Below are 27,518 nucleotides of genomic sequence, written 5' to 3'. Positions count from 1 at the left end.
GATCCTGAGGCGGTCCCGCAGTCCTCTGTTCCTGAGGCGGTCCCGCAGCCCTCTGTTCCTGAGGCGGTCCCGCAGCCCTCTGTTCCTGAGGCGGTCCCGCAGCCCTCTGTTCCTGAGGCGGTCCCGCAGCCCTCTGTTCCTGAGGCGGTTCCGCAGCCCTCTGTTCCTGAGGCGTTCCCAGAGCCCCGTCAGGTTCCAGAGCCCCGTCAGGTTCCCGAGGCTTCCACTAAACTCTGTCCTCTTAAGTTCACACATCCAAGCTCCCGACGCCCACGCGCTCCCGGCAACCAGATCGGGACACAGCTGCGACTGAACGCTCCGACTGGATTCCCCCCCCCCTCCCCGCTCCGAGCCCCTGTCTGCTAACCGCGCAGTGATCAGGACGGACAGACCCCGCCGCGCCTAGGAATGCGTGTGAGCCTCCGTTGGTCCGGAACCACGGCCCGGCACGAGGCGGCCCCGCCGCTGTCTAATCCGTTTCAGGGGAAGGGACGGCCCAGTCGACAAAACCCGCAGGCACCCGATCCGGATCCCAGAGGAGACGTGAGCCCGTGAGCAGCAGATCAGTAGGACTAAGAACGGTTCAGAGCTGTGTGAAGTCGTGATCCTTGTTTATCAGTAACTTAAGAGCGTTTTCAGAGCTAAATCTGTGTTCAGAGCTGAGATTACATCAGCATCATTATCATGACTGAAGACACCACTTTCTGCTGGTCATTCATGTTTTAAAGCGCTGTTTTCTGCCGTAGTCACGTTTAAAACACCGGGATTAACATCCGTCTAGATCTGCACGTGGCTTAAAGAAGGTTTCCGCCATCTTTAAAATACCACAGGAGCCCCCGGCTTCTTTAAACACCGCAGCCATGTTTTAAACCGTACATGTTCGTTGATATCATGTTTATTATTACATTTGATTCCTTTCTTTTCATTCCATGCATTTAACTGTCATTTCATTTTTTATTGATTGTTGTTTTTCTAGTTAATGAATTGTTTTATAATAAGTAGTGTGCCGTCAGGATTTATTGGGTATCTATTCACATCTTCTTTGATACCCGTATGTAAATAAATTCTGATTGATTTTTAATGAGTGGTTTCGGTTATTTCATACAAGATTTGGTCACAAATTGATTTGTTTAAGCAGAACCAGTGTTCGGATATCACGCCTTCAACTGTTATCCTGTAAGTGATAGTAGGATTTGCTGTTATGCAGGATAATTCAAATCATATGAGACTGATTTTCTGCTGTTTAGTTATCATTTTTCCCCCGGAGTAAGGCCCCGGGGGTGGTGCCCCTATGAGAATTATTATCATTTTGATAATACAATTTGATAAATAGTCAACTTTATTAATTATTAATAATTATTAATAATATTCATTAATAGCCTTCGATAACTGATCAGCTTAGCTACCTGAGTTGCACAACACATCAGATGTGAAACAGCAAAGAGTGACAGGGAACGTCGCAGTCATAGATCTTTTGCTTAGGTGGCATCCATTGTGGGTAAACTGTACTGCCAATGTACTGGGAACAAAATTACTGTGTGCTCACAGGTTTGCAAACCTTATTTTCTTATAGGATGCTGAACCAGGAACAGGAACAGGAACAGGAACATTAAACCCGAACCGGAAGAGCTTGAAATAAGAACAGTACACACTGTACTTACCACTGACACCTGTAGAGCCTGAAAAAGACTAAACAATTCAAATAGAAAAAAATGCAGACAGCAAACTAAGAAATTCACAAACACACACACACACACATATATATTTATATACTTTTTTCTTTTGTACTTTTAATACTCTATTGAGAATGTTTTTTCTTTGTCATTTTTCAAGTAAAGCATTTTTTGTTCAACCTTTCCTCCCGTGTTTTTGAGTGTGCTTTGGAGTCTCCGTCCCTGCGTCAAGTTTGTAACATGTTAGTCATTATGGGCACTTTCTTACCTGCTGAATATGATAACATACCATATTGACACCTGTAAGAGCTGATGAAACACTGAACAAAAAATATTTCCAACTTTAAAAAAAACACTGCATCCAGAGGAAAAAAAACATTGGATTAAAAACATCATTTCAACCTTAATCAGAACAAGAGAACAGAGCATCTTATGAACTCGATGCAGAACATGGGAACTGAGTGGTGAATGAACAGTATAGTCACTATTTTAAAACACCTCTGTAGCACGGTGAGTGCCACGGGGGCCCGACCGACAGGATGGAGAGACACGGAGCTTTGTGAAGAACCCTTTTATTTAATACAGCAAACTCACAGTGTACAAGCACCTCACGCCAGCAGCTTCAGCTTCAGTCTGACCCAGCTGCAGTCTCCCAGTCCTCCTTATCAAGGCTGGCAGAGTGGAGAGGCTGATGGGACACACCTGTGTCCCGTCAGCCTGAGTGGCTGCAGCTCCTCCACTCTGCCACACACCCCCAACGCCAAACTCGCGCCGGGGTCCGTCCGGCCGAGCCTACTCCCCCCCCGCCCCCCTCGGAGCAGGAGAGGAACCGCCGTCTGCGCCCCCCGGGCCTTCCTGGGTCGGGAGGCCGCCCTCGGCGTCGGGCCGACCAGCAGGACCGGTCGGGCGGCCGTCCTCGGCGACGGGCCGACCGCCGCGAAAGCCGCTTTCGGGACCGGGCCCCTGGTGGCCTCGGGCCAGATGGCATCCGCGGCCGTGGCCGGGGTGCGTCCAGGACCACCCTCTCCTCCGTCACGCCCCCCTGCTTGTCCATCCCCGGGACCGCCTCCTCCACGGCGCAGCCCTTCTCTGGAGCTGGTGTGTCCAGGACCGCCTCCTCCGTCACGGCGCCCTGCTGGTCCGCCTCCACCTCTGCAGCCGACTCCGCCTCCGACTCCACCTCCGCCTCCACCTCCGACTCCGTCCCAGGAGCTATCGCCTGGCGGCCTGCAGCGACTGCCTCACGGCCGGTCGGCTGCAGCCCCGCCAGCGCTGCCGCGGTGAACCTCAGGCGTGGTGCCGGGGTGGGTCGCTCCGTTGGCCCTGCCGTCTCGGGAGCCGTCGCTTGGCGGCCCGCAGCTTCTGCCTCCCGGCCTCTCAGCTGCGGCGCCGCCAGCTCCTCCCGTGCTGCTGCGGCGAACCTCCGGCGTGGCGCAGGGATGGGTCGGTCCGCAGGCATCAGCGCCGCCAACACAGCGAGCTGATGCCCACCCTGGTCCCGGCGCAGGGCGGCCAGGTCCGCAATGGCCTGGGCGAGCGCGTCCAGGGCCCGCTCCATGCCTCTCCTCCCATCGGGCCCCACGTTGGGCGCCAGTGTAGCACGGTGAGTGCCACGGGGGCCCGACCGACAGGATGGAGAGACACGGAGCTTTGTGAAGAACCCTTTTATTTAATACAGCAAACTCACAGTGTACAAGCACCTCACGCCAGCAGCTTCAGCTTCAGTCTGACCCAGCTGCAGTCTCCCAGTCCTCCTTATCAAGGCTGGCAGAGTGGAGAGGCTGATGGGACACACCTGTGTCCCGTCAGCCTGAGTGGCTGCAGCTCCTCCACTCTGCCACAACCTCTTTGATTGGTGAAGGGGTGTTCCATCTTTCACCGACAACCTAACCAAATACTCCCTGGCTCTCAATAAGAACACCACCCTCTCTTCCCAATTCAAAGTCCTAAGGGGAGCTTTGAATCCTTTGGCGCGGGGATTGCGGCTGTTCATGATGTCAAAGAGCCTGTCAATCATCTAAAAACAAATATCTGTATTAACTTTAAGCATTTAAAAATATCTCCATAGGTGCCACAATGTATTCAAAATAAAAAAATATATATTAATTTTACCATGTTAAACATTTTGAACTTCCCTCTACTTCTATGGCCCGATGCACATCCCTAATCACATTACCTCAATGAATTCAGCCGTTGCTTCACAGCAGGGGCGGAGCAGGGGTCCCAGCCTAGGGGGGGCGAAGCATTCTAGATGGGCCCTTGTGGCCTAAACATCCCCGTTAGAACATAATCGCTAAAAATGCCACAGATCAGGCCCAACCAACCACAATTCCAACAGCAGCAGCGACATGGTCAGAACCATTTACATGAGGTTTCAGCACCATGGATTTACCAGTCATTATGTCAAACCTAATTATAAGCCTAATGCAGACTTTAAGATATAAGTATCAAACTGGAGATAAAAATCAAATGACATCCAGTGATGTCTATGGAAGCCCATTTCCACCAGTAAAAGAAAAAAATAAGATGAAATCTTAGCCTTAAAAATAAAAATATCCCCACGGTAAGTCATAATTATGACATAAAAAGTCATCATTTCTACTTTCTATCTCATCATTTCGACTTTTTTATCTCATAATTATGACTTATCGTGGGGATATATTTATTTTTAAGGCTAAGTTTTCATCTTAGCCATAGATGTCTGATATCAAGTAGCACAATTCAGACACACGTGTTCAACCTACACGACGACGACATGTATTTAACACAATCAGACACGGCGGTCAAACAGCAACAAACAATATATGAAAGGCCATATATTCAGCATTATGGCAATGTCATCAGAAATAATTAATATTATGACAGCTTACCAATGATGGTTTCATCCAGCGGTGGGCGGAGAACCACAACAAAAAATATTTCCATTTGGGGTGGGGGTATTGAACGACCCAAAATGCAAAAACTTTTATTTTAAAACTTTTTCAAATCCGAACTATTTCCGAACCATCAGCCGGTTCTTCACCTTTCAATCACTTTGCTCTCATCAACGGAGAAATCTCTCTGGATTGAGAGCAAGGTGAGGTTGCCAGGTTGGGCAGGTTTCAGCCCAATTGGGCTAAAAAATATATATTTGGGCTGCTTTTCCTGGGTTTTACTTAATATTTAGGAGAAATTATTAACAAAAAAAAACTTCCATTATGGCAGAGAAAAGTAGAAAATTTACACAATAAACTCACTGATAATATATTTGCTTTAATCTACTCCATTTTATTGTAGTTTTTGTTTGGAGCCTGAACTTTTTTTTAGGTTATTTAGTAATGTGAAGATGAAATGTATTACGCATTTCATAATTTATGGTTTTAACAGAGAATGTAAGATTCGGGCTGGTTTTTCATGTTTTCGGTGGGTTTTACGTTGTATTTGGGCTGGAACCTGTCAGATCTGGCAACATCAGCAGTGGATTTCTTAATGACTCGTCTTTTTGGTCACAATAAACTTGCTCTCATCAATGGCGAAGTCCCTCTCAAATGAGAGCAAGGTGAGGTTTGATAGTCTGTTTCATCCATGCAGCCTGGAGAGAGTTTTTAATCAACTTCAGCTGCTGAAACTAATGAGCATAAGTTAAGGCTCTGATGCGAGAACTGGCTCGACGCATTACTACGGCGAGGGTACGCAGCGACGCGCACCCTACGCCGTAGGTTCTGTGTTGGTGTAACGCGGAACCATAAATCGCCTTAAACAGATGCGCGTGCGAACCCGTGCATGACAGGCAGACACACACGGGGAGAAGGGACTATTTGTTTCATTTTTATTTTTTAAACAACTTTATCCTTATGAACACAAGTTTTATACGGTCCAACTTTCCTTATTTTATTCAGAACACTTTTTTTTTTTTCCTCTTCGGAGTTTTTTTTTTTTTTTTTTTTTTCCTCTTCGGAGTGGGCCCCCCCGGAGCAGTGGGCCCGGGGCGGCCGCCCCCCCTGCCCCCCCGCCTGCTCCGCTACAGCTTCACAGTCTTTAAACTGTGAGTAGCCAAGGTCCCTCAGTGTGCGGAGAGCCACTGTGACTGAGCGACTCAAAGTTTGTGCAGCTAGGGAGACCTTCATCTTCTGGTTGTCGAAGTGGACATGCTTGTGCGTGACTTTGTTTGCAGCATGCAGTCCATCCTTTGTCTGAACATCGTTGAGACAAACGATGTATTTCCAGCTGATGAGGCCAGTCGAATTCATTATTGGGCTGTATGCCTTCAAAATCAGAGTCTGAATTGGAATCCTTCTTATTGTCACAAGTACAGACAGGAAAATGTAATGAATCACATGCAGTCATAACTAGATAAAACGTACAACAATAAATAAGAACAAAAAAAATAAGCCTAGAATAACAATCAGCATTTACCTGTAACATGTTGCGTGCAAGCTTCAGCATGTGGCAGGCATCCATCATGACAAACACTCTCCCACCAGTCGCTGGATGTGCAAAAGAGGTCTTCAGGGGTTCACGAGGGTTTGCCTTGAGGTCACATCCGAGTTTGTTGCACATGCTGATGTTAGATGCATGTCCATCCATTGTCATGCACACCACTCTGAGACCATGAGTATGAAGTTCCTCCAATGCATGGACAATCAAGACCTTTAGCGTTTCCGGTGAGAGAGCACAGGTCAAATAGTAACCTACCGGAGCTTTCCAGTGCCCTTGTACGCCTACCACCATAAAGACGAGGGCCTCAGAGGCAACATCTGTCTCATTTACTCCATCCCCCATATCCACAAACCCAGACATTGTTTGAGTGTGGGGGTTGTATTGCACATGCTTCTTTATGGCCATGGCATCCAAAACCAGTGTCACCAATCCATATTTTGCTGGGTCCTCCTTGTACTTTCTTCCCAGCATGTCCAGCATCATTTTATTAAGGCCAGGCTTTGCATCCACTGAATTCAGCCACCTTTGAAAAACAAAAGAAAGCTCATTATGTATCACAACACAGTGTGTGATGTGAGCTTTTAAATTGGTCATTTTCATTTTCACAAATATTGTCTGTAGTATTGAAATGGTTTTAATGTATACAATGGCTACACCTGCAGCCACAGAACTAACTTGAATGTCAGTAATCAATCAGGCAACACTGAGAATACCGTTGCAATGTATGGGGATGTGGGAGAGGAAGATTTTGAGACTCTCTCAGGAAACTATATGCCTTCGGACCATGAAGGTGTAGTGTGAGGGCAAACTCCCTCTGCTCCCTGGTGTACTCATGGCCCCTCTTTGCCAGGAGGTCTACGCGAAGATCTGAAATTCAGTAAGCATAAACTTATTAGTTATAGCCCTCTAAATAAGAAGACAAAGAGTTAATCACAGACTATAAATATAAATTTCCACAAGAGTATTTCCATTTCACCTGAGTAGCATTCCAGCTTTTCTTTCAACTCTTCATTTATGAGGTTTTTCTCCCTCAGATCCTCAAGAAGAGCACTAACATTTTTCTTTGCCCTTCGTTCCCGGCGCATGCTGTTTCTCTTCTCACGCTCCAGACTCTCCACTCTAGCCAGGGCTTCACAAAGTCTGGCCTTTAACACGGTGGGAGAAGCAGGCAAAGCATAATTGTGGTCCTGATAGGAAAAGGGATGGAAATGCGAGTAAGATTTAAGTAAGAGGTTTTGATTTGACCAGAGCCTTGCTGCTCTTAAGAGTATGAAAAATATTACATGCAAATACTCACAACATTACAATGAGGTTCAGCTTCAAGGAAAGGCTCAGGCAAGTCTACTGGAAGGCTTTCCTCTGCTCCCTCCTGCTTCCTTGAAGTTGCGGTCTTCCTTGATGGTTCTTGCTAAAATGTAAGAATACAACATTTTAAAAAAATGTTTTGGCTTCATAAAGTGTACTGTAATTTATTCCAAATGACGCATACCTTTTGTAAATGAGGTGGAAAGTTAAAGACACATGGTTTGACACCATGTCTCAACTGAACAATTTGCCCAGTTCGGTCGAAATCATTCGGCTTGAAATGCTCGCTGCATAGCAAGGACCTTTCGGTTGCCACAAAACCATCTCTTCTCACTGCAAGTTGCCACTGCCTCCTTAAAACGCTATCTTTGGGAAACCTTAAATGTATGAAAAGTAGTGAGAGACAGAGAGATGTCTGCAACAAACATAAACAAAATAATACTCAATTTATTAGCTATATTGGATGTTGTAATCCAATATAGCTAATAAATTTAGTATTATTTTATTATTTCTAAGCTAGAAATCACTGCTGTCTAGGTCTGTTTTTAGAACAGGTTAGCTTACTATATTAAGCTAGCAATACAACTAGCTATAAATATCAAGGATATAACCCGGACTCTGTCAGTCCTGTCATCCTGTATTTCATTATAGCATCCTGCTCATACTATAGGTTACCCCTTACTTAAATCTTACTTGTGAAAGGTGATCCCACGAGATCTGGTTTGGATACTCCTCTTCATAGAGCATCCAAATGCAGCACAGAAATCAGGCATTTTTGAAGCTCGTCTGCAATAGCATCACGTAGACATTTTATTTAGGTCGTAAAACCAACATTTTCAAAACATCTAAGCACCCTGTATCATAGCTACATGTGTGACGCTTTTACCAAATCAATAAGTTTGGAAATCTGTCCATGATTCAGCGAAAAATTTACTTTGATATTAAGTTTGGAAATCGGTACCTCTTTCTCTCGTAAATATTCCTTCACCGCTGCCAAAGCGTGGTCTGTACCAAGATGGCGGCGCTTTAAGCACGCCCAGCCACAGTGGATGCGGCGTCTATGTATATCATGGATGTATTATAGAACTGGATGGAAGACCAAAAATGGCCGCCCATTCATTTCAATGCATTTTGCTCAGCCAGCGCATGTGCCGAAAAAATTTCTGACTTCCTGGTTTACTTCCGTGTACACGGGCCCATAGAGCATGCGCAGTTGAGTCACCTCCCATGATGCTCTGGGGCCTCCCATCATGCCCCGGGGCAATGACGCGAGTATTAATATAATATGTATTAATATAATATATTAATTCATGTATATTATTACATGTATAGTATTACATATATTATTAATGTAGTAATATGATATAATTACATAATATATATTAATATAATACATCCGTGGAATGCACGGACACGGCTGTGACGTCAGCTGTGACGTCACGCCCAGAAAGAGACTTTTCTTTGACTTTTCTGGCCGTTATTAAACATTTTTGACGGATATAAAGTCCATGACTTAAAAATATAGAATACAAAGATTAGTAATTGCCGGTGATTACAGCTGGAGGTGTCCTGTGAACAGTTTTAGAGGCTTCTCTTTTAATATTGCGGTCTATGGGAAAAAAGCTTTCTGGGCCCCATGGGATTTTCTGTTGCAGTACCGCGGCTGGCCACTGGAAAAAATCGGCGTGCCTTCTGAGCGCGAGATTCGGGGGCTGATGTATATATGTCTATGGTTGAAACAGCCACCGCTGCTGAACAATGGCTGAAGCTCCAGCCGGCGGAGAGAGCTGGTTGTGGGCGTGGTTTCAGCAGCGGAGGAGACCGAGGGCGTGGTTTGCATTTTGGTGACGTAAAGAAAATGTACAAATGTAAATGGCTCGTAGAAACCACATGACACTGGAAGATTCAGCAAGGCGGGGGTACAGACCTTGCAGAAATTCATGGGATTTCATCTTCCCTCTGCTGGCAGGGTGAGGGGAGACCACTTTATATATGTTAAAACAAGAAAAAACGTGTTTTTCATAATAGGTCCCCTTTAATAGTTAGATGATGTTTTCAGTTACAGTTTTGTTACCAGATCATTTGGATGACGTCACAGCGTTGCTCTCTCAGCTTTTCTTCCATTTCCTTCATCTGCTGATCTGAGAACAGCGGCGGTTCCTCTATGCTGCAACAACAGTGCAACAACATTTATACTATATTATATGTATACTATATACATTTATAACCTGTTTGTAATGTCTGCTGTTAAGCACTTTGCTGTCCTCTCTGTTTCCCCAAACCCTGTGGCAGCAGAATACTAACGGTGAAACCTCAGTAATAATGTGAGAAAGTTGTCTGCACAGTAAAGAGGGAGTTGGCTGTAAATGTCCACCACCCTGATCCAACAACAGCACCATTAGCAGTCTGGAGATGATGATCTGTTCATCCCTTTTACAGTAAGGCACTGAGATGCCTTCCTGCCTTTGCATACTGACATTCCTCCAGATTACTTGAACTGTTCATCATATTATGTACTGTAGGGAAAAAAATAGTCTTCCATACTTAATACAATACTTAAAGGAACATGATTTTTAAGCATCTGTGCAGTTGTGATGAGCCTGAGTGTTGTGAGGGAAAGGCAAAAGCAAAGACTAGGGATGAATCCTCTGTTGATCAATTGATCACCTTTTTTCTTTGACATATTACATACTCAATCGTGTTGTAGTTGTCTCTTGGGATGAAGGTGATATTTCCCTGAAAGCAGCATCAAAGTTTACAGGCTTTTTTGCAGTTGATTTCTTTTACGAATCCTCTGTTTTACTAAGGAGCTTAACTTCTCCGTCGGCTTCATCGTAATACATCGTCACGTTTTTTGTTTGTTCCTGCTCTTTTGCATCGTTCTGGGTTCCAAAAACTGTGTTACACATGTTTTTGAGGTTCGACTTTACGTCCTGAAACATGCTGTGTAGGTTCTTTTCATGGGATTTTTGTGATGTCGCTGGTTCTTTGTCCTCTTCATCTTCTGATGTGCAGCTGTCCCATGAACTAGATTCTTCTGACCTAAACTCTGACGATTCACTACGGTCCTCGTTGGAGTCTGCAGTCCCAGGGTCCGTCAGGGGGTTTTATGAATGGTAAAGAGCCCAGAATAGCCTTTGGCTGTTCGGCTCACTTTGATTTTCATACAATATTTCAAGGACAAACACTTCTTGAAACAGGAGACAATAATGTTGCATGTCGCTGGGTTTTCTGTAGTCAGTAAAACTATAAAATTGTCTTTTGTGCAACCATCTTTCTTGTAAATCTTTCTGAAAATGGTCTTGTAGAGTTTGTTTAGCCTTTTTCGGCAAATGTCAAAGTCTGTCCCGTCAAGTTTAGTCCAGATTTTATTTAAAAGACGTTCATTAATGTCTTGAGAATCTTTGCTTTGCTTGTCCTCCTTCACATGTGAGATTATCAGAGTATTGTTCCACATGAGGGACTTCCAAGGGCCGGTCTTGAGGAACAGGTTGATCTGATCGTGACTCTTTCTTAGCTACAACATCTTAAGTATGTTTAACTGTTTGGGAAAACATCTTGGTTCTGACTTAAATGTCTTGTCTGTATTTTTTAAGTCGTGTAAAAGAGCCATATCTAAAAGCTGGACTGAACGGGTTGAACAAACTTACACACACATATATATATATATATATATATATATATATATATATATATATATATATATATATATATATATATATATATATATATATATATAAGGGCTTTATTACGTCAAACTACGTCAATCTCCATGTGACTTGCTGATGCGTAAACACACCCGCACATGCGCGTGACTAGATCACGTTGATGTTTGGCTTGTCAGATAATATTACAGTTTTTCACAATTGTTTAAACACATTTATTGGAACATCAGACACAATGTGCACAACCTGGTGGCTGAACCAATCCTGCTGAACTCCAAGCACATTTACTGCTCTAGACTCAAATTCCCATTCCATACCACACATTTCTCACAACACTACACACAATTCCCAATATCCTGCACACTCTTCCTGAATTCCCTCTCTTGCTGTTCACACAGAACACACAGTCAATCACATTTCTAAACTCCAAAGGCTGTTGTGCAATATGCAATCAGCAATTTGCCATAAAAGGGTCACAGTTGAGCTCCTGGTTTGTTTGGAGAACAATGGATGGTGGCATATTGAGAGAGGTGAGCAGCAAGTCAGAGGAGGAGGAGGACAAGGAGGAGGAAGAGGACAAGGAGGAGGAGGACAAGGAGGAGGAAGAGGACAAGGAGGAGCAGGACAAGGAGGAGCAGGACAAGGAGGAGCAGGACAAGGAGGAGGAGGAGGGAGAGGACAAGGAGGAGGAGGACAAAGAGGAGGAGGAGGAGGAGGAGGAGGAGGGAGAGGACAAGGAGGAGGAGGAGGAGGAGGGAGAGGACAAGGAGGAGGACAAAGAGGAGGAGGAGGGAGAGGACAAGGAGGAGGAGGACAAAGAGGAGGAGGAGGAGGGAGAGGACAAGGAGGAGGAGGACAAGGAGGAAGAGGAGGGAAAGGACAAGGAGGAGGAGTAGGAAGAGGACGAGGAGGACGAGGGAGAAGAATCATCATCTCTGATGAGATTAGGGCCACTGTCATTGACCATGTTGTCAACCATGGTTTGCCCATGAGGGAGGCTGGCATGAGGGTCCAACCAAACCTGAGTCGCTTCTCAGTTGCCTCAATAATCCGGACATTCAGGAATGAGCATAGGTAAGTACTGCATATCAATACAGTATTCAATGAGTGTTGCAAGGACCTTGCTGTATTTCTATCTTGTATCTTTTGCAGAACTGAAAGATTACCACATGGTGGTTGGAGACGAAGACTGTTCACTGATGAGCAGGAAACTGCAATAGTCAACATGGTGCTGGCCAACAACGTAATAACTCTCAGACAGATCCACGACGCAATAATCGCAGACCAACAACTGTTCCAAAATATAGCAACTGTGAGTCTATCCACATTGGACCGGGTTCTGCAGCGCAATTCCACCAGAGTCAAACAAGTGTACCGGGTTCCTTTTGAAAGGAACACTGACAGAATCAAGGAGATTCACGATGACTATGTGCAAGTAAGTCCTATACATTCCACAACTGTGTCCTATCAGCACTGACACATTACTGTACTATATTATAGTAATCCAATGTTGTCCTTTCTTACCATAATAGCCTATACTCTATTGACCACTCTTGGTGTATACTGTAATTGTCATGTTGTCTGTTTCAGAGATTTCTTGACCTAGATTCAGCAGCAGACGTGCCTGAATTCATATTCATTGATGAAGCAGGGTTCAACCTTGTAAAAAGAAGGCGCCGAGGGAGGAATATCATCGGCCAGCGTGCCATCACAGAGGTCCCTGGCCAGTGTGGAGGGAACATAACGTGTGCTGCCATCAATCACCCCCATCCGTCCTCCATCACCATGCCACCCTTGGCCCCTACAACACTGCACTTCTTCTAAGATTCCTGGACCAGCTCTACAATATCATTGTCCAGCCAGACCAGATGGAGGACACAGAGGTGGTCAGGTTCGTTGTTATCTGGGACAATGTCAGTTTCCACCGGGCTGCCCTGGCCCGTGAGTGGTTCAGGGTACATCCTGTAGTTGATGTCCTATATCTCCCTCCATACTCTCCCTTACTCAACCCAATTGAGGAGTTTTTCTCTGCCTGGAGATGGAAGATATACGAGAGAAATCCTCAGACACGGATCCCACTGCTGCAGACCATGGAGGACGTATGTGGCGATGTCATTGCGGAGGCCTGTTGAGGCTTCATGCGGCATTGTAGGAGATTCTTCCCCCGCTGCTTGGCCAGGGAGAACATCGCCTGCGACGTGGATGAGGTCCTGTGTTCTATTTTCTGTCAAGTTTTAATCCACAGCTTGCTGTGATGTCCAGTGGACTGCACATTTTGAGTCAAAATAAAATATTATTTGTTGATACAGTAAATAATTGTGTATTTTCTATTTGAGTAGCCTATACATAAGAATACTATATGGTGATATATTCCATCCAACAGCTGTAGGTGTAACACTGAACATACAAATGCATGATTCTACTGAGCATTCATATAGTGTTTTCCATTCATACTATAGTGTCTTCCATTCTGCACATCAGTGTTCAGTGGGTGCTTAGAAATGTCTACTCAAATGATGTATGTGTTTGGCATTTGAGAAGGAAATACCATTTCGTGAAGAGTTAACACTGTTTTGAGGGTAGAGTGTGCTTTTGCAAGAGAAGTGTAGGATTTTGTGTATGAGTTTTGTAATTTCTGTTTTGAGAAAGTGAGGTAGTCTATCAGGAAATGTGTTTAAACAATTGTGAAAAACTGTATCTATATTCCGTTTGTTTACATAAATGTTTGTACTGAGTGTGCGCAGCTGTGCTGGACAGTTAAACAGCAGCCGTTTAGCTGACGCAGCTGCTCAGGACGTTCAACCACATTCAATTACAAAACCCCCAGAAATACATTTCGGACAGTCTTAGACAACACAGTTACCTTACTGTTCATGTTACGAATTGTTCAGCCCCTCGCAGCTGTGAAAATAAGAGTATTGGATCAGTTTGAAGGTTTTTAAATTCGGTTTTCCCCGATGAAACAAACAGTGCAGCTTCTCTGCAGGCCCTTGAGGTGACTGTCATTGCCTTAGTGAACATTCTGGGAATGTGCTTGGTAAAGATATTCTTTATCCTTCTTTTCAATGGTCTATTCTTCTTATTGGTGAGTGGAGCAGTTATGTCGGTACTCAATGCTGCAGGTATAGCCAGAGTTATTTTACCGTCAATCATATCAAAGTTTAACAACTTCTTTATGAATTCAATGATCATCAGTGGATTGCTGAACGGTAGCATCATAACTGTAGGAGTCATTGATCCGGAGTTCAAAACGTGTTGCAGGGCCCGGATTAGCGTGGGTGGACAGTTTGCCACCCTCTTCTGCATATTTGACAAGTGAATTTTTGATGATGCGTGAGATCTCCACATAGAGCCGTTTGCTCTGGACTTTTCTCTCAGATGTCTTAAAATTAGCCATAACTGATGCCAGAAACCACCACTGGTGGTCAGTTGCTGCTGATGAGAGCGGACCCCAAACAGTTGGGGTCCTGGTGCATCGTTTCCTCCGGTAGAGGACGCATGTCCCGGATGGATGTACAGATGGATGTACAGATGTGAGCGTGCAGCCTCAGAGTCCTGCTCGGCTGCTGGTCTGGAACCTATTTGCTGGTATTTCCTGGATTCCTCGCACACAGATGAGCAGCGGAGCGAATCGACTGTTGAGCTGCAGGCGGAAGACGTTTCCCACTAAGTCTCTTAGCGGGATGGGAATCTGTGGAACAACTGCAAAGATAAAATGAAATCATGCAAATCGCCAAGTAAGCTTAAAAAAAATCTTTAAAATCAATATTCTAATGGATACAAAATGGAATTGGACATATTAACTGAAAGACAATGACCAAAGTGGAGTTATGGGGGTATGACTAGAAAGGTTTTTTGAAACTTCATCCTATACCCTTTCAAAAAGGACATATTTATCTACATATAGATTTGTCTCTTTAATTTGCTTTGTTTTGCTTATGTTTTTTTTTTGGTATATACATTTTATGTATTCTGATTATTTTTTAATAAATAAAAAAACCTGAGAGTCCACAAAGCACATAGACGGAGACACAAGTGTTTGTAGCAGCAGGTGGGCCCTGGGTCCTAGGTAGGGTTGCCAACTCCCTGAAAACTAAATAAGGGACACCTCATCGATTGCCTTCACCTTCCCTGGTGTGGTGATTTTTTTACCCCCCTTTTTTGTGAGTGAAACAATTTTTTAACTGTTTGACTCGAACCTGAATTGAATTAGATGCATATTTTTGAATACCATGAACATGTGGAAAACAAATTATTATCCAGCAATTCACTTTAATACAAAATAACAAAATGAACTGAATAAAATAAGTATCTTTCTTAAACAGAAACCTGTCTTAAAATTGTATAAATTAAAATAAAACAATAGAAAGAAAGCAGAACATTCTGTAATAGTGCACATTTTTAGTGCAATGACAAAAGTGCGAACAGAAAGTCTGTAGGAAACTTTTAAACATATTTGTGTCTCAAAGGCCATGACTGTAGCTACAGTTGTAGTAAAACAGAAAACAATAACTTGTGAACTCAACAGCTCAATGCCATTTTCCATTGGCATTTTATGACTATTTTTAGACTCTCACAGTAATACGGGACAAAGTGCGTCCCTTTTCAGCTCCATACGGGACGGACTTTAGTTTGTAAATACGGGACGATTCCCTTGTTCAAGGGACAGTTGTCCTAGGTCTGGTTTCATCACCATCAATATCACCTTCACCTTCAGGTTCTTCTCTCAGTGGCCTCAGAAACGCTGCACATGCTCAGTTGGACTCCTTTCTTCACAGAAACATTTTCCATCCAGAATGAAAACCAGGTTTTCCTTCACCAGAGGACAGACGCACAAATCACTGCCAGACCTCCTTGTACTTTTATCCGTGTGTGTGTGTGTGTGTGTGTGTGTGTGTGTGTGTGTGTGTGTGTGTGTGTGTGTGTGTGTGTGTGTGTGTGTGTGTGTGTGAGAGGACTGTGTGTCTCCACCAGTCCCGTCTCTGGGAACCGGCTGCTCTTACTGGGTTTCCGGTGAAGAACCAGCTCAGCTCTCAGGGATGAAACCGATTACAGTCTCTGTGCGTTTTACATTCCAGGGAATCAACTGGCCGCTTTTCAAGATAAATGAAGCCAGCTTCTTCTTATCGTCTCCACAAATGTTCACCTTTTCTGCTGCAGAACGACAGCTCAGAGAAACCGGTGTAAATTTATGACCACAACTTTGTGTTTTTGTTTCCACGGAAACGAGTGATCGTGATGCTTTACCTCTCTGCAGACACGGGGACATTTCCTTTCCAGCTTCCTGCTTTTATGTCAGTTATGTATTTGAATGTGTGACACCACATGAGACATTAGATTTCACACAGCAGGAGACGCAGAGACTCCCAAGTATCTGTGGGTCATGTCTTCAGGATTCCACCAGAGCAGATCTGAGGACTGAGTTATTCTGCTCCTCACCGCTGGAACAAACTTCCTGCAGACCTGAGGTCTGCTCCAACTGTCAGCTCCTTTAAATCAGGCCTAAAAACATTACTGTTTACTGAATTAAATACTTACCTGCTGTACTCTACTGCCCTTATTTTTTAACAACCTGTGCTTTTTATTATTTTACCTCTTTTCTTATCATTTTATTTGTTATTTAAGCGTACTCTTAAATGAAATACTTGAATGCAGGTATTGTGACGTAGAATTGTCAAATTGGTTTGATTCACCGTATACTACTGTATTTGACCCGGTCTTTGTACGTTTTGACCGTATAGAAACGTAATTCTTGCCATTTTAAGAATGAGATGTACCTGCTGTACTCTACTGCCCTTACTTTCTAACAACTTGTGCTTTCTATTATTTTATCTCTTTTCCTATACATTTATTTAAGCGTACTCTTAAATTAAATATTATTTGACCTCTTTTCTTATCATTTTATTTGTATTTACTGTTTAATTGTGTTTTGCCGCTTTTAATGTTGATGTAAAGAACTTTGAATGACCTTGTGTTGAATTGTGCTATACAAATAAACTTGCCTTGCCTCATGAGGCAAGGCAAGTTTATTTGTATAGCACAATTCAACAGTTTGCAGTCTGACAGCAGAATTAATGTGTTACCATTCCTGTAAGATTAGCCTTAAACGCCTATCCAAGGCATACCAAAAGTAAATAGGTTTTTATATCTGCTGGAAATTTGTTTTGTAACCAGATGTCTGCAGATGAGTGAATATATGACTTATTAGCTGGAAAACACAATGAGACCACAGCATGAAGCCTTATCTAGTGCAATTTCAAATTTGATAACAATACCACAAAAAAAAGGAATATTTTACACATGTTTTTGTAAGATTGTGTCTAGACCTTTCCTAAAATGGCCATTTGGAGACAACAAAAGGACACTTGGATAACCATGGTCACATACCTAGGATAAAACGGCATAACTATTGAACCCTTCAACGTACAGTCATCATTTTGGCCTATAATGAAAGCTGACACTTAGAGGTATTCTATCTCATATCCAGATTCACTATCAATATTGCTGAAAAAAAGTTATTGAAACATTGAGCTAAACTTTGCATATAAAAGAGTCAAAACACGGACGCACGTTTCATTCGCTGCAAGTAAATTCACTTTACGCATGTACTTCCTTGTTGTAGCTTTGTTACCACCACCTGAAGCAGCACATTGTTGTTTTCAGTATTTCATTGGCTATACAATGTGCCAGTCATCAGCACAATTGGTTCCAACTGGCTCATTTTTTTCATGACAAAAGGGGGACATGGGCTTCATTTCAATGCAGGCGCTCATTGGCTATTGTAGGCTGTGGAGGGGACGGGGAAGCGCCGCGGGCCGTCAGAGTGGCAACGGGTTTTTAACAGCACCAAGACACATTAGCTTTTCGTCCTGCCTGGTCTCAGGCTTAAGTTCTTATATGGCGTTTGCCCCCTGAACCGGGGGCCGTGTTCGTATGTGGCCTTGTATTTGCAGCCTGGTACAACTGGACACACTGTATCGCGATATTGGGTTATTAATATGAATATATTGTGTTTACTAGTAATGCGCATTCTATTGGTGCAGCGCCGACCGCGCCTCGACCAAAATCTGACTCCGCTCAGAAGAAACTAGTACCGTTTTACGGTCCCGATCACAGGACTCTTGGGGGGTTTTGAGCTCCGAACTTTTACTTATAAGGTGAGCATGAATCAATCTTTTTTATGATGTAAAGATTGTGTAGATGAAACGATAACGGGGTTCACCTTATGGCCTCAGGCTGGGAGCATGTGAAGCTCTGAACTCTGGCACAAGATAAATAACAGTCATGTTGCATTTTGGAGATTGGGACTTTTCATTTATTTTTATTTATTTATTTAATTTTAGTTGTTAAATTTCTGGAAAAGAAAAAAGTCATGTCATACATGAGAGAAACTATTCAGTTTGTGGCAAAATATTTGTACTTGTATGAAACTGAAGATGCATAATGCAAACCTGACATTTACTTTTAGTTCAGTTTGTGGAAAATGGTTGGCCTGGCTTTCTCTTTAAAACAGTTAAAGCATTTACAGTTATAAAGCATTACAAACTGGAACAATAGGGCAAATGCACAGCATGGTTTTGTATTTTGTGTCTTTCAAATAAAAGACCATTTTTTCCAGTCATATGTTCCGCATTCAAGGTTGTTAAAAAATACTGCTATAATATCGTATCGTTATCGTGACCTCAATATCGTGTACCGTATTGTGAGATTAGTGTATCGTTACACCCCTAATAGATACCAGCAATTTAGCTGGATGAGGCTCACGCTGAAGCGTCAGGGGTTGGTGATGCAGGAGCAACGTTTCCTCCACAACACCTGGAAGGCTTGAGAGCGTCTGACATCACCGTGTTCACAGAGAACGGACGGAGCACCTTCATCACATACATGCACATGCATACACGCACGCTTAGATTGAAAAGAAACAGAACCAACAACCCGTAAACGTGTAAACACAGCCATCTTTATCATGACAGCCTTTTTCTCTCATCTGTGATGCAGCTAAACTGATAGCAGCTTGTTCTTTGGTCTTTTATTTTGAATAACAGACGTGGAGCGAGTCAGCAGGAGACTCGAACCTGCGACTCAACGGAACGTTCAACATCCACGTTGTCGCCCTGGGTCACAGTAGAGTAACTACACAGTAAATAACCACAATATAATGACCGATATAATCGCTGCTTCCTCAGCACTGTCCTTTCGTCCCGCCAAAATAAAAGTCTGGGAGGCAAGATGGTCAATCTAAGGCTATGGCTCCGGCGGGAAAGTGACATCACAGGTGGATCAGTAGAAGTCCTCATCGTAGTCTGAGACGTCCATCACCTGCTTCATCTCAGAAACACTGTTGGCCAGGTAAGATGACAGCTCCTCTGAGAGACGGACAGGTGAGGACAGGGAGACAAGTTAGGTTAGTTAAGACAAGATAGGTTAGTTAAGACAGGTGAGACAAGTTAGGTTAGTTAAGACAAGTTAGGTTAGTTAAGATGGCTTAGGTCTGCATTATTTGCAAGACCTGATAGTGCCTTATGTTCCTGGCAGAGCTCTCCGTTCTCGGAGTGCAGGTTTACTCGTCGTTCCTAGAGTATCCAAATGTAGATTTGGAGGGCGGGTGTTCTGCTATCAGGAACCGTTACTATGGAACCAACTTCCAATCTGGGTTAAGGAGGCTGACACCACCTCCACCTTTAAAACTAAACTTAAAACCTTTCTTCTCAACCTTTCCCTACCCTGCACCCCAACCTGGGATTTGCTGATTGGGCCGGAGCTTCGGGAGCTGCGTGCTGGCCTGCGGTCCCCACCCCCGGTCATCCCGCTGCTGCTTCCACCTGCCTGCTGTGTGCTGCTAACGTCCCCGACCCCCAGTCTGGCCCTCGGCAGTAGGGTCCCCCCTTATGAGCCTGGTCCTGCTTAAGGTTTCTTTCCTCCTAAAGGGGAGTTTTTCTTGCCACTGTTTGGCTTAAGGCTTTTCTCCCACTATGGGAGTTTTACCTGCCATTGTTTATGTAATAATTGCTCGGGGGTTCATGTTCTGGGTCTCTGGAAAGCGTCTGGAGACAACTTTTGCTGTATTAGACGCTATATAAATAAAATTGAATTGAATTGAGAGAAGTTAGGTTAGTTAAGACAGGTGAGAAGTTAGGTTAGTTAAGACAGGTGAGAAGTTAGGTTAGTTAAGACAGGTGAGAAGTTAGGTTAGTAACTGCAGCAGTGTACAGGGGGTTGTCTCACCTGCTCCCAGCACTTCCAGCACAGCTGAGGCGGACACAGAGCCCAGGTTGTTGCGAGCTACGCACTGATAGGTTCCTGAGTCAGCTGGCTCCGCCCCCTCAATCTGAAGCCAACTGGACAGCTCGAATTTCAGAGGCCCGCCCCTCACCTGGGGAACAGGAAGACACAGTTTGGGAAGGTCCTCTCGTCAACCACAGGAAGTCTTTTCTGCAGCAGAGGGCGCGGCTACAGCGGCAGGTGTGTGTGTACCTGGACAGAGATGTGCGGGTCGTCTCCAGGTAGGAGAACGTCTCGTCCCTCCTTCCTCCACTCCACCAGCGCCATCGGAAACGCAAAGACCTCACAGAGGAACACCAGAATACTGCCCGTCCCGTTCACCTGACTCTGGGGGGGAACCTTGATGACGGGGACTGACAGACGGACAGGGGACAGACGGTTAGGGAACAGACAGGTGAGGCAGCTGAGGAGCTGAATGAACATCTTCTCATGGAGCTTTTCCACTAGCACCTACTCGGCTCTACTCATCTCAGCTCGACTCGACTCAACTCGGCCTGGTTTCTTTTCCATAACATTCAGCACCTGGAGAAGTAGGAGGTTGGAGTGAAGCTGCTGTGACGTATTTGATTGTGTATCTAAACGGAGAAGACAACAACACTAAAGATGTAGAACCTGGAGGAGATGATAGATGTGCTGCTGGGTCTGTGGTTTGTGTTCAATATCAAGTTAAAAGATGAGAGTGAGAGAAGCTTCAAGCGGCAACGCTTTTTAAATTTTTTTTAATTTGTCTCGGCGCTGCTGAAAAGTCAGCTGGAGCAGCGAGCAGCTATGAAGTGACAGAGCTCCTGGTAGATCTGGTCGTTCCTTATCGCCCGTCTAGATCCCTTGTTAATTCTCTCCTCAGCACCAGGTTTATGAACATCTGACCCTCAGAGTTGGATCATGAAACAGACTTTTGCTGCCGTTGCTGGTTGAATAAAATGAACAAGAATCCGTCAGAGTCTCTTTCTCTGATTTCCTCCTCCTGACTCAGACGTCTGACTCCAACCCCCCGACCAATCGGTGGCCTGTAGTGTGATGATGTCAGATACAGCCGACTCAGCCGCTTAGAACCTCAGCAGAATAGTTACAGAAAAAGTATCTACTCGGCACGTTAGACCCCTGGGGGAAAAGAACCAAACTGAGGCGAGTCGAGTCGGGCTGAGTAGGTACTAGTGGAAAAGCGCCATCAGATTGCTGGACGCACATCGAGGTTGGAACTTTTCTAAGGTTTCGCCCGTGCAGTGAAGTTCAGAAGTTTCAGAGTTCCAGGAACCATCGTTTTGGAACGCTGGTTTGGGTTTGACTTTAGAGAGATGTACGGGGAACAACACGTGCTGACCACACATGGTTCTGTTGTGCCACAAGCCCCTCAGCCAGCAGCCAGCACAGCTGTGGCTGATTCCAATCAGCCACAGCTGCTCCACCTTCAGAATCAAGGGCTGCCTACATAAGCTGCTGAGAGACGACACCCGGCGCTTAGACGTTGACTACTGTGGCAAGTACCTGCAGCAGAGAGTTTAGGCTCTGGTGTTTGTGAGATTTTGTGGATCTGCTATTTTTTGGTTCTAACTGTTCTTTCCTTGTGTTCCAGGCTCCCTCCAGTCAATCCAGTGTCTCCCTGCTCCACCGTTCCATCCACCTCCCCCGGATTGAGTTTACTCATTAAATCCTTTGTTTGCAACTTCAGTCTCAGTGTCTTTGCTTTTGGGGTCCCTGGCACATTTGGCTATTTCTGTTCTCGAGTGAGCCTAACAGGTTCCCTGGCAACCATGTGGGGACCGGTCAGGAATCAGAGCAGGCGCAGCTGCATGGGACCAGAGTTATAATAGCAGGGGCTGTGGTTCATTAACAAACCTGAACCAACCAGAACCGCCGTGAACACAACCAGAACCGCCATGAACACAACCAGAACCACCCCCAGCACAAGCAGCAGCAAGAGGCAAATGTCTGGCAATTTTGCTGGGGATGCTTTGATGACGACACAGGGGTCGTGTCCAGATCTTATGCGGCCTCAATCTCCAGTTTTATTGGAAGAATCAAACGAGCTGTGTGACTTCCTCTCTCGTTCCAGGCATGGAACAGCAGGTACCTTTTTATGCAGATCTTTTGGGAGGAAAATTAGCAAATTTATAAATTAGGATTTTTTTTTTTTTGAAATGTGTCTATTTCTTTATTCATTTCAAACTTGTGAGTCTCTGGTGTTTGAATTTAATTTCTGAACATTTTCATACAAACGTTGCAAAGTTCTTAAAGTCAAAATGTTGGGGGTTTTTTTCTCCCAGAGAAACATGTGAGGTTCTAAAGAGAGAATTTCTGCAAATTCAAGAGTTTTTAAAGTAGTTTTTTCTTTTCTTTGTGTGTCACACAAACATTTAGGTTTTTTAAAAGGAACATTCCGAGATAAATCAAATCCAGGTCCGAGTTAAATCAAATCCAGGTCCGGTATTAGATGGTCGAGCGTCGACCTTCAATAAGGACAAAAAGACGTGAAGAGGCGGATTCTGCTGGTTCTACTCTGTTCTGGTAAGGCCCACCTGTGCAGGTGTCCAGAACCGGCCCAAGGCATAAACAAACGAAGAGGCTGCTTAGGGCCCCATGACCACTAGGGGGCCCCCAAGAGTTAAAAAAATAAAATTGATTAACTTAATATTTGATTTTTAAACAACTGTTTCTGGTACCTCTGTTCATTACATCATTATTTAAGAATTTGTTTGATTTTATTTGTTTATTCTATTTAATAATGTCTGTTTTTGTACATTTTAATTTATTCTTATATGGAGAACATATTGGCGAGGTACTGTTTATCTAAGTTGAGTGATTTTAATTATAGTTCTAGTTTTTGTAGTACTTTGTTGTTGCACTTAATTGTTGTCGTTCCACTTCAAATTGTTGTTACACATTGCTGTTGCAGTTTATTTAAAACCAAAAATAAAGTAGATAAGTGTTTACAGTAGATGGTTTATAAATTATCTATTTGATTATTTTGTTTCTTTCAGTAGGCCTACACTGTAGATGACACTCAGTATCACACTTAGTACTATATCACTTCAAATATTAAGTGTAAATCAACCCCAGGCCGCTCTTGTAGCTGAATTTGCTCCATTTCAGATTAAAAAACATAGATGGGTAAAAACATGCCAACCAATGGCGAAGCATCTGCCCACTTCGGGATGTTTGTGTCAAAATGATTCAAATTAAAAAAAAAAAGACTTCAAAACTTTTTTCACTTCAATCAAAAAAAAAAATCACTTCAAATCGAAAAAAATATTTTCAATCCAAAAAAGTGTTCAAATGCAATTTTTTGGGTCTCAAATATTTTTTTGCATTCAAACACTTTTTTCTTTGATTGAAATCATTTTTCATTGAAAACATTTTTTTCTTTTTGAAGCAACTTCTTTTTTGATTAAATGATAAAGACACAAATGTCCTACCCACAATATGGCCCAAACACAAAAAACACTACTTCATCAAAAAAGTTGCTTCAAACAAAAAAAACTTCACTTCTATCAAAGAAAAACAAATGCATTTTTTTGAGTTTTAAATATTTTTTTGCATTCAAACACTTTTTTCTTTGATTGAAATCATTTTTTAATTGAAAATATATTTTTTGATTGAAGCAATCTTTTTTTTGATTGAATAATTAAGACAAGTCTACCTCCATAATAAATTCCCAATAATGTAATAAGGTGTTACATTATCGGTAAAAAATTTTTACATTATACATTACATTATAGTGAAGTTATTACATTATTGGGTTTTAATACATTTTCGATTGAGTTAAGTGCACATTTTATTACATTTTCAGGAAATTATTACATTATAGAGTGCTACAGGTCCACCTGTGCAGGTGTCTCATGTGCGGGTGTGTCACCTGTGCGGGTGTGTCACCTGTGCGGGTGTGTCACCTGTGCGGGTGTCTCACCTGTGCGGGTGTCTCATGTGCGGGTGTCGGGGTCTCACCTGTGCGGCAGGGCCCCGTCCCGCGGGTCTGCAGCTCCGGGTCGGAGAAGGCGGCCTGTCTGAACTGACACATGTTCATGTAGGTGGTTCCGTCGCTGGCGCACACGGGCTCCTGCTGCTGGCACACGCACACCCCCTCATCCCCATCCTCCCCCTCATCCTCCTCCTCCTCCCCCCAGTCCTCACCCCCCGCGGGGTCCGCCCGGCACCGCAGCCCGGCCCCGCACAGCCCGTACAGCCCGCTGCGGGCCCCCGGGTCGCAGGCCTGGCCCTCCAGGTTCCCGCACTCCCGGCAGCAGCCGCAGGAGTCCGGCACCTCGCCGGCCCGGCAGCCGCGGGTCTCCGGGCACAGGTCCGGGTCGCAGGGCCCGCAGCCGGTCCCGTTCACGCCCCCCGGGCCCTCGCCCGGACCCAGCTCCGGGAGCGGGGCCAGGGCCCCGGGGGCCGCGGGGGGCCCGCTGGTGGGTTCCGGCTGCAGGTTTGGGAAAGCCCTGCACAGATGCACACACACACTCAGCAAAGCCAAGACATGCATGTTTCAGTTTGGTTCTGCCCCACACGGACGGGTGAGTGCGGATCAGGGAATGGATTCTGTCCAGGACCGGGACCGAAACGGGGTCACATTCCCCAGATTCCTAAAAGTCCGGAGAAAAGGCGTTGAACCCGAACCTCAGGCGGGAGGTTCCGACAGCATCTGATCCGGTCCAGGTTCTACCAGGTCCAGGTCCAAACTGATGCTGGCGCGCACACGCCACAAGGTCAAGTCTGCAGAATAAAAGAGCGCTTCCGGTCTGACCCTTCAAAATAAAGCGCCTGCTGGGCTGAACATGAGCAGAAACAGAAAATATTGCTGCTCTTTCTTCCACGTCCACGACGAGTTTGATTTGATTTGCAGAGAGGTGTATAATCCAGGTGCCATAAAGTAAAAATCCAGTCCAACAATTGTTCCAACCAAATACTAAACCAGGTAAATGGTAGGTCCTTAGTGAAAACACCTGTTCTAAATGTACAGGCTGATCCAGAAACACAGCAGGGTTTTTACTTTATGGCACCTGGATTAAACACCTCTACAAAAAAACAACCATTCCCATGTTGCAAACAGCAGAAATTGCTGTAGCATTGTCTAGACATGCTTATTCTGAAGGTTGGAACAACTGCTGGACAGGATTTTTACTTTATGGCACCTGGATTATACACCTCTGTTGATTTGATTCATTTATTTCCACATTTTTGAAAGAATAAAAGAAAAAAATACAATGGAATGCGTTTGGAGAAAATTAAAAAGAAATAATAAAAAAAAACAACAACATAAAAGAAAATTTGCTGGGGAGGTCAGAAACCTAAGGGGCTTATCGAGTGGCCTCCGCTCTATGATGCACTTCAGACAGGAAAACAAGAAAGATAAAAGGAAAGATAAAAAGACACAAGATAATTAAATAATAGTTAAAATAGACATCATAAAAATATGATAAAAGGAGCAGAATGTAGCATAAACCGAAACAAAGAGCATCTGGATATATAGTATATACAGTGTACAGTGTACTTGTATGTACATGTATTAGTTAAATAATCCCGTTCACTGAAATAACAATAACAACAAAAGATTTTCATAAAACGAATGAACAATTCAGAGCTAAATGAAATAAATAAATCGAATGTTTGTCTTTGTTTTCATCTTTGTTTCCTGATTATTCCTTGATTATTTTTTATATTTGCAGCTTCATTTCTCAAATTAATTCTTCTTCTACTTCCAATTACTCAAAATAAAGATGAAGGGTTGTTGTACTGTAGGCGCTGTTGATAGGGTTCTTTCAAAACTAACTAATATACTTCCAAACTAATATAACTGTCCTTGACATAAAGTCAGAGTTAAGGCTGAATTCTGGTTCTGCGTTAAACCTACTCCGTAGGGTACACGGCTACGTGGGAGTCTCTCCGTAGCATACGCTGTAGCCTGACCTGCACCTCCCAAACAATATAACTACGCGTTGAGGCGACGCAGACCCAACACAGATCGAGAGGGCTGGGATTAGTTCTCTTGGTAGCAACGCATTTCCGGTTCCGGTTCGTGAAGCAGTAGTGAACATTCAGCGCTCTTTTCTTCATGTGTGTCTCGTTATTTTTTTGGGGGGTTGTTTTGGTTTTTTGCACAATAGTTGTCCTTATCTCTTTGATTCACTGTGACCGGAAAAGCCGGAAGCTAAACAAAGTATCAACTAGCGCTCTGGGGGGGTTTTGCACCGCGGAGAAATGGAGTGACGGAGAAGTCCGAAGGATTCACGACGGCGTCACAGCGTAGGCTCTGCGTTGGTTTAACGCAAAACCTTAAATCAGGTTTATGGTTCTGAAATGGTCCGGAGCCCTGATTCGGACCCGGGGCCCTGATTCAAGGACAATGATGATGCCTTGTGTCCACGTGTTTCTGTTGCCACCGCGTTCTGAGGTCTCGTCTTCTGACGGCTTTGGTACCTCCACCCGTCCCTCCGGGGCTGTTTCTCTTTGGTACCTCCACTCGTACCTCCGGGGCTGTTTGTCTTTGGTACCTCCACTCGTACCTCCGGGGCTGTTTGTCTTTGGTACCTCCACTCGTACCTCCGGGGCTGTTTGTCTTTGGTACCTCCACTCGTACCTCCGGGGCTGTTTGTCTTTGGTACCTCCACTCGTACCTCCGGGGCTGTTTGTCTTTGGTACCTCCACTCGTACCTCCGGGGCTGTTTGTCTTTGGTACCTCCACCCGTCCCTCCGGGGCTGTTTCTCTTTGGTACCTCCACTAACTCGTCCCTCTGGTGTTTTTTGGAGCCCGATTCGACTCTGGTGGACTGAATGATGTGATTCTTTGAATGATCTAAGAGTTGAACACATAAACTGGCGGCCTGCTTCTCTGGTTTCACTGATGAATTGGTGTCAAGTAAACGTGTCAGCTGATTGGTTTATAGTCTCGCTGACACTTTAACTATAAAAATGTATGATTTTATTTTAGAATAACTTTTTTAAATCATCAATACAGTTTTCGAGATTGTAAGCATAGGGATAGCTAAAAAACAAAGAGTTTTATTTGTCTCCTTTAATTATCAACTTCCCTACAAAATAAGATATACTCTCAATCTCTTTATTCTGTTTCCAAAATTTCACAAAAACGGAAACCAAATCAGTCCTGCTGTTCTGTTCATGTACGTCTGAAATCTTTGACGTTCTGCACTCTCGTGTCTCTCGCTATTGTCTGTAAATATCC

General features: G+C 44.2%; 1 protein-coding gene across 1 annotated transcript; it reads right to left on the bottom strand.

Annotated features, from left to right (window-relative positions):
* Positions 1–19,000: 19,000 nt before the first annotated feature.
* Positions 19,001–25,007, bottom strand: kazald3 (Kazal-type serine peptidase inhibitor domain 3). The gene is made up of 4 exons (XM_061730158.1): positions 24,287–25,007; positions 20,537–20,697; positions 20,288–20,435; positions 19,001–19,428 (listed from the first exon to the last, which is right to left on the bottom strand). Exons 1-4 carry the CDS (start codon positions 24,819–24,821, stop codon positions 19,343–19,345), a joined length of 930 nt encoding a protein of 309 aa, XP_061586142.1. The 5' UTR covers positions 24,822–25,007; the 3' UTR covers positions 19,001–19,342.
* Between the last annotated feature and the right edge of the window lie 2,511 nt (positions 25,008–27,518).

The sequence above is a fragment of the Cololabis saira genome, chromosome 9 (genome assembly GCF_033807715.1).
Source record: "Cololabis saira isolate AMF1-May2022 chromosome 9, fColSai1.1, whole genome shotgun sequence".
NCBI classification, from domain to species: domain Eukaryota; kingdom Metazoa; phylum Chordata; class Actinopteri; order Beloniformes; family Belonidae; genus Cololabis; species Cololabis saira.
This window is presented reverse-complemented; position numbering and strand designations above follow the sequence as displayed.

Bases quoted from the DNA above. Each gene is read 5' to 3' on its own strand.
- kazald3 (XM_061730158.1), bottom strand. From the start codon at position 24,821: ATGCATGTCTTGGCTTTGCTGAGTGTGTGTGTGCATCTGTGCAGGGCT. The intron at 20,698-24,286 runs GTGAGACCCCGA...TCCGTCTGTCAG, and splicing joins GACGGGGCCCTGCCGCACAG to TCCCCGTCATCAAGGTTCCC. The intron at 19,429-20,287 runs GTGAGACAACCC...TCCGTCTCTCAG, and splicing joins GCTGGAAGTGCTGGGAGCAG to AGGAGCTGTCATCTTACCTG.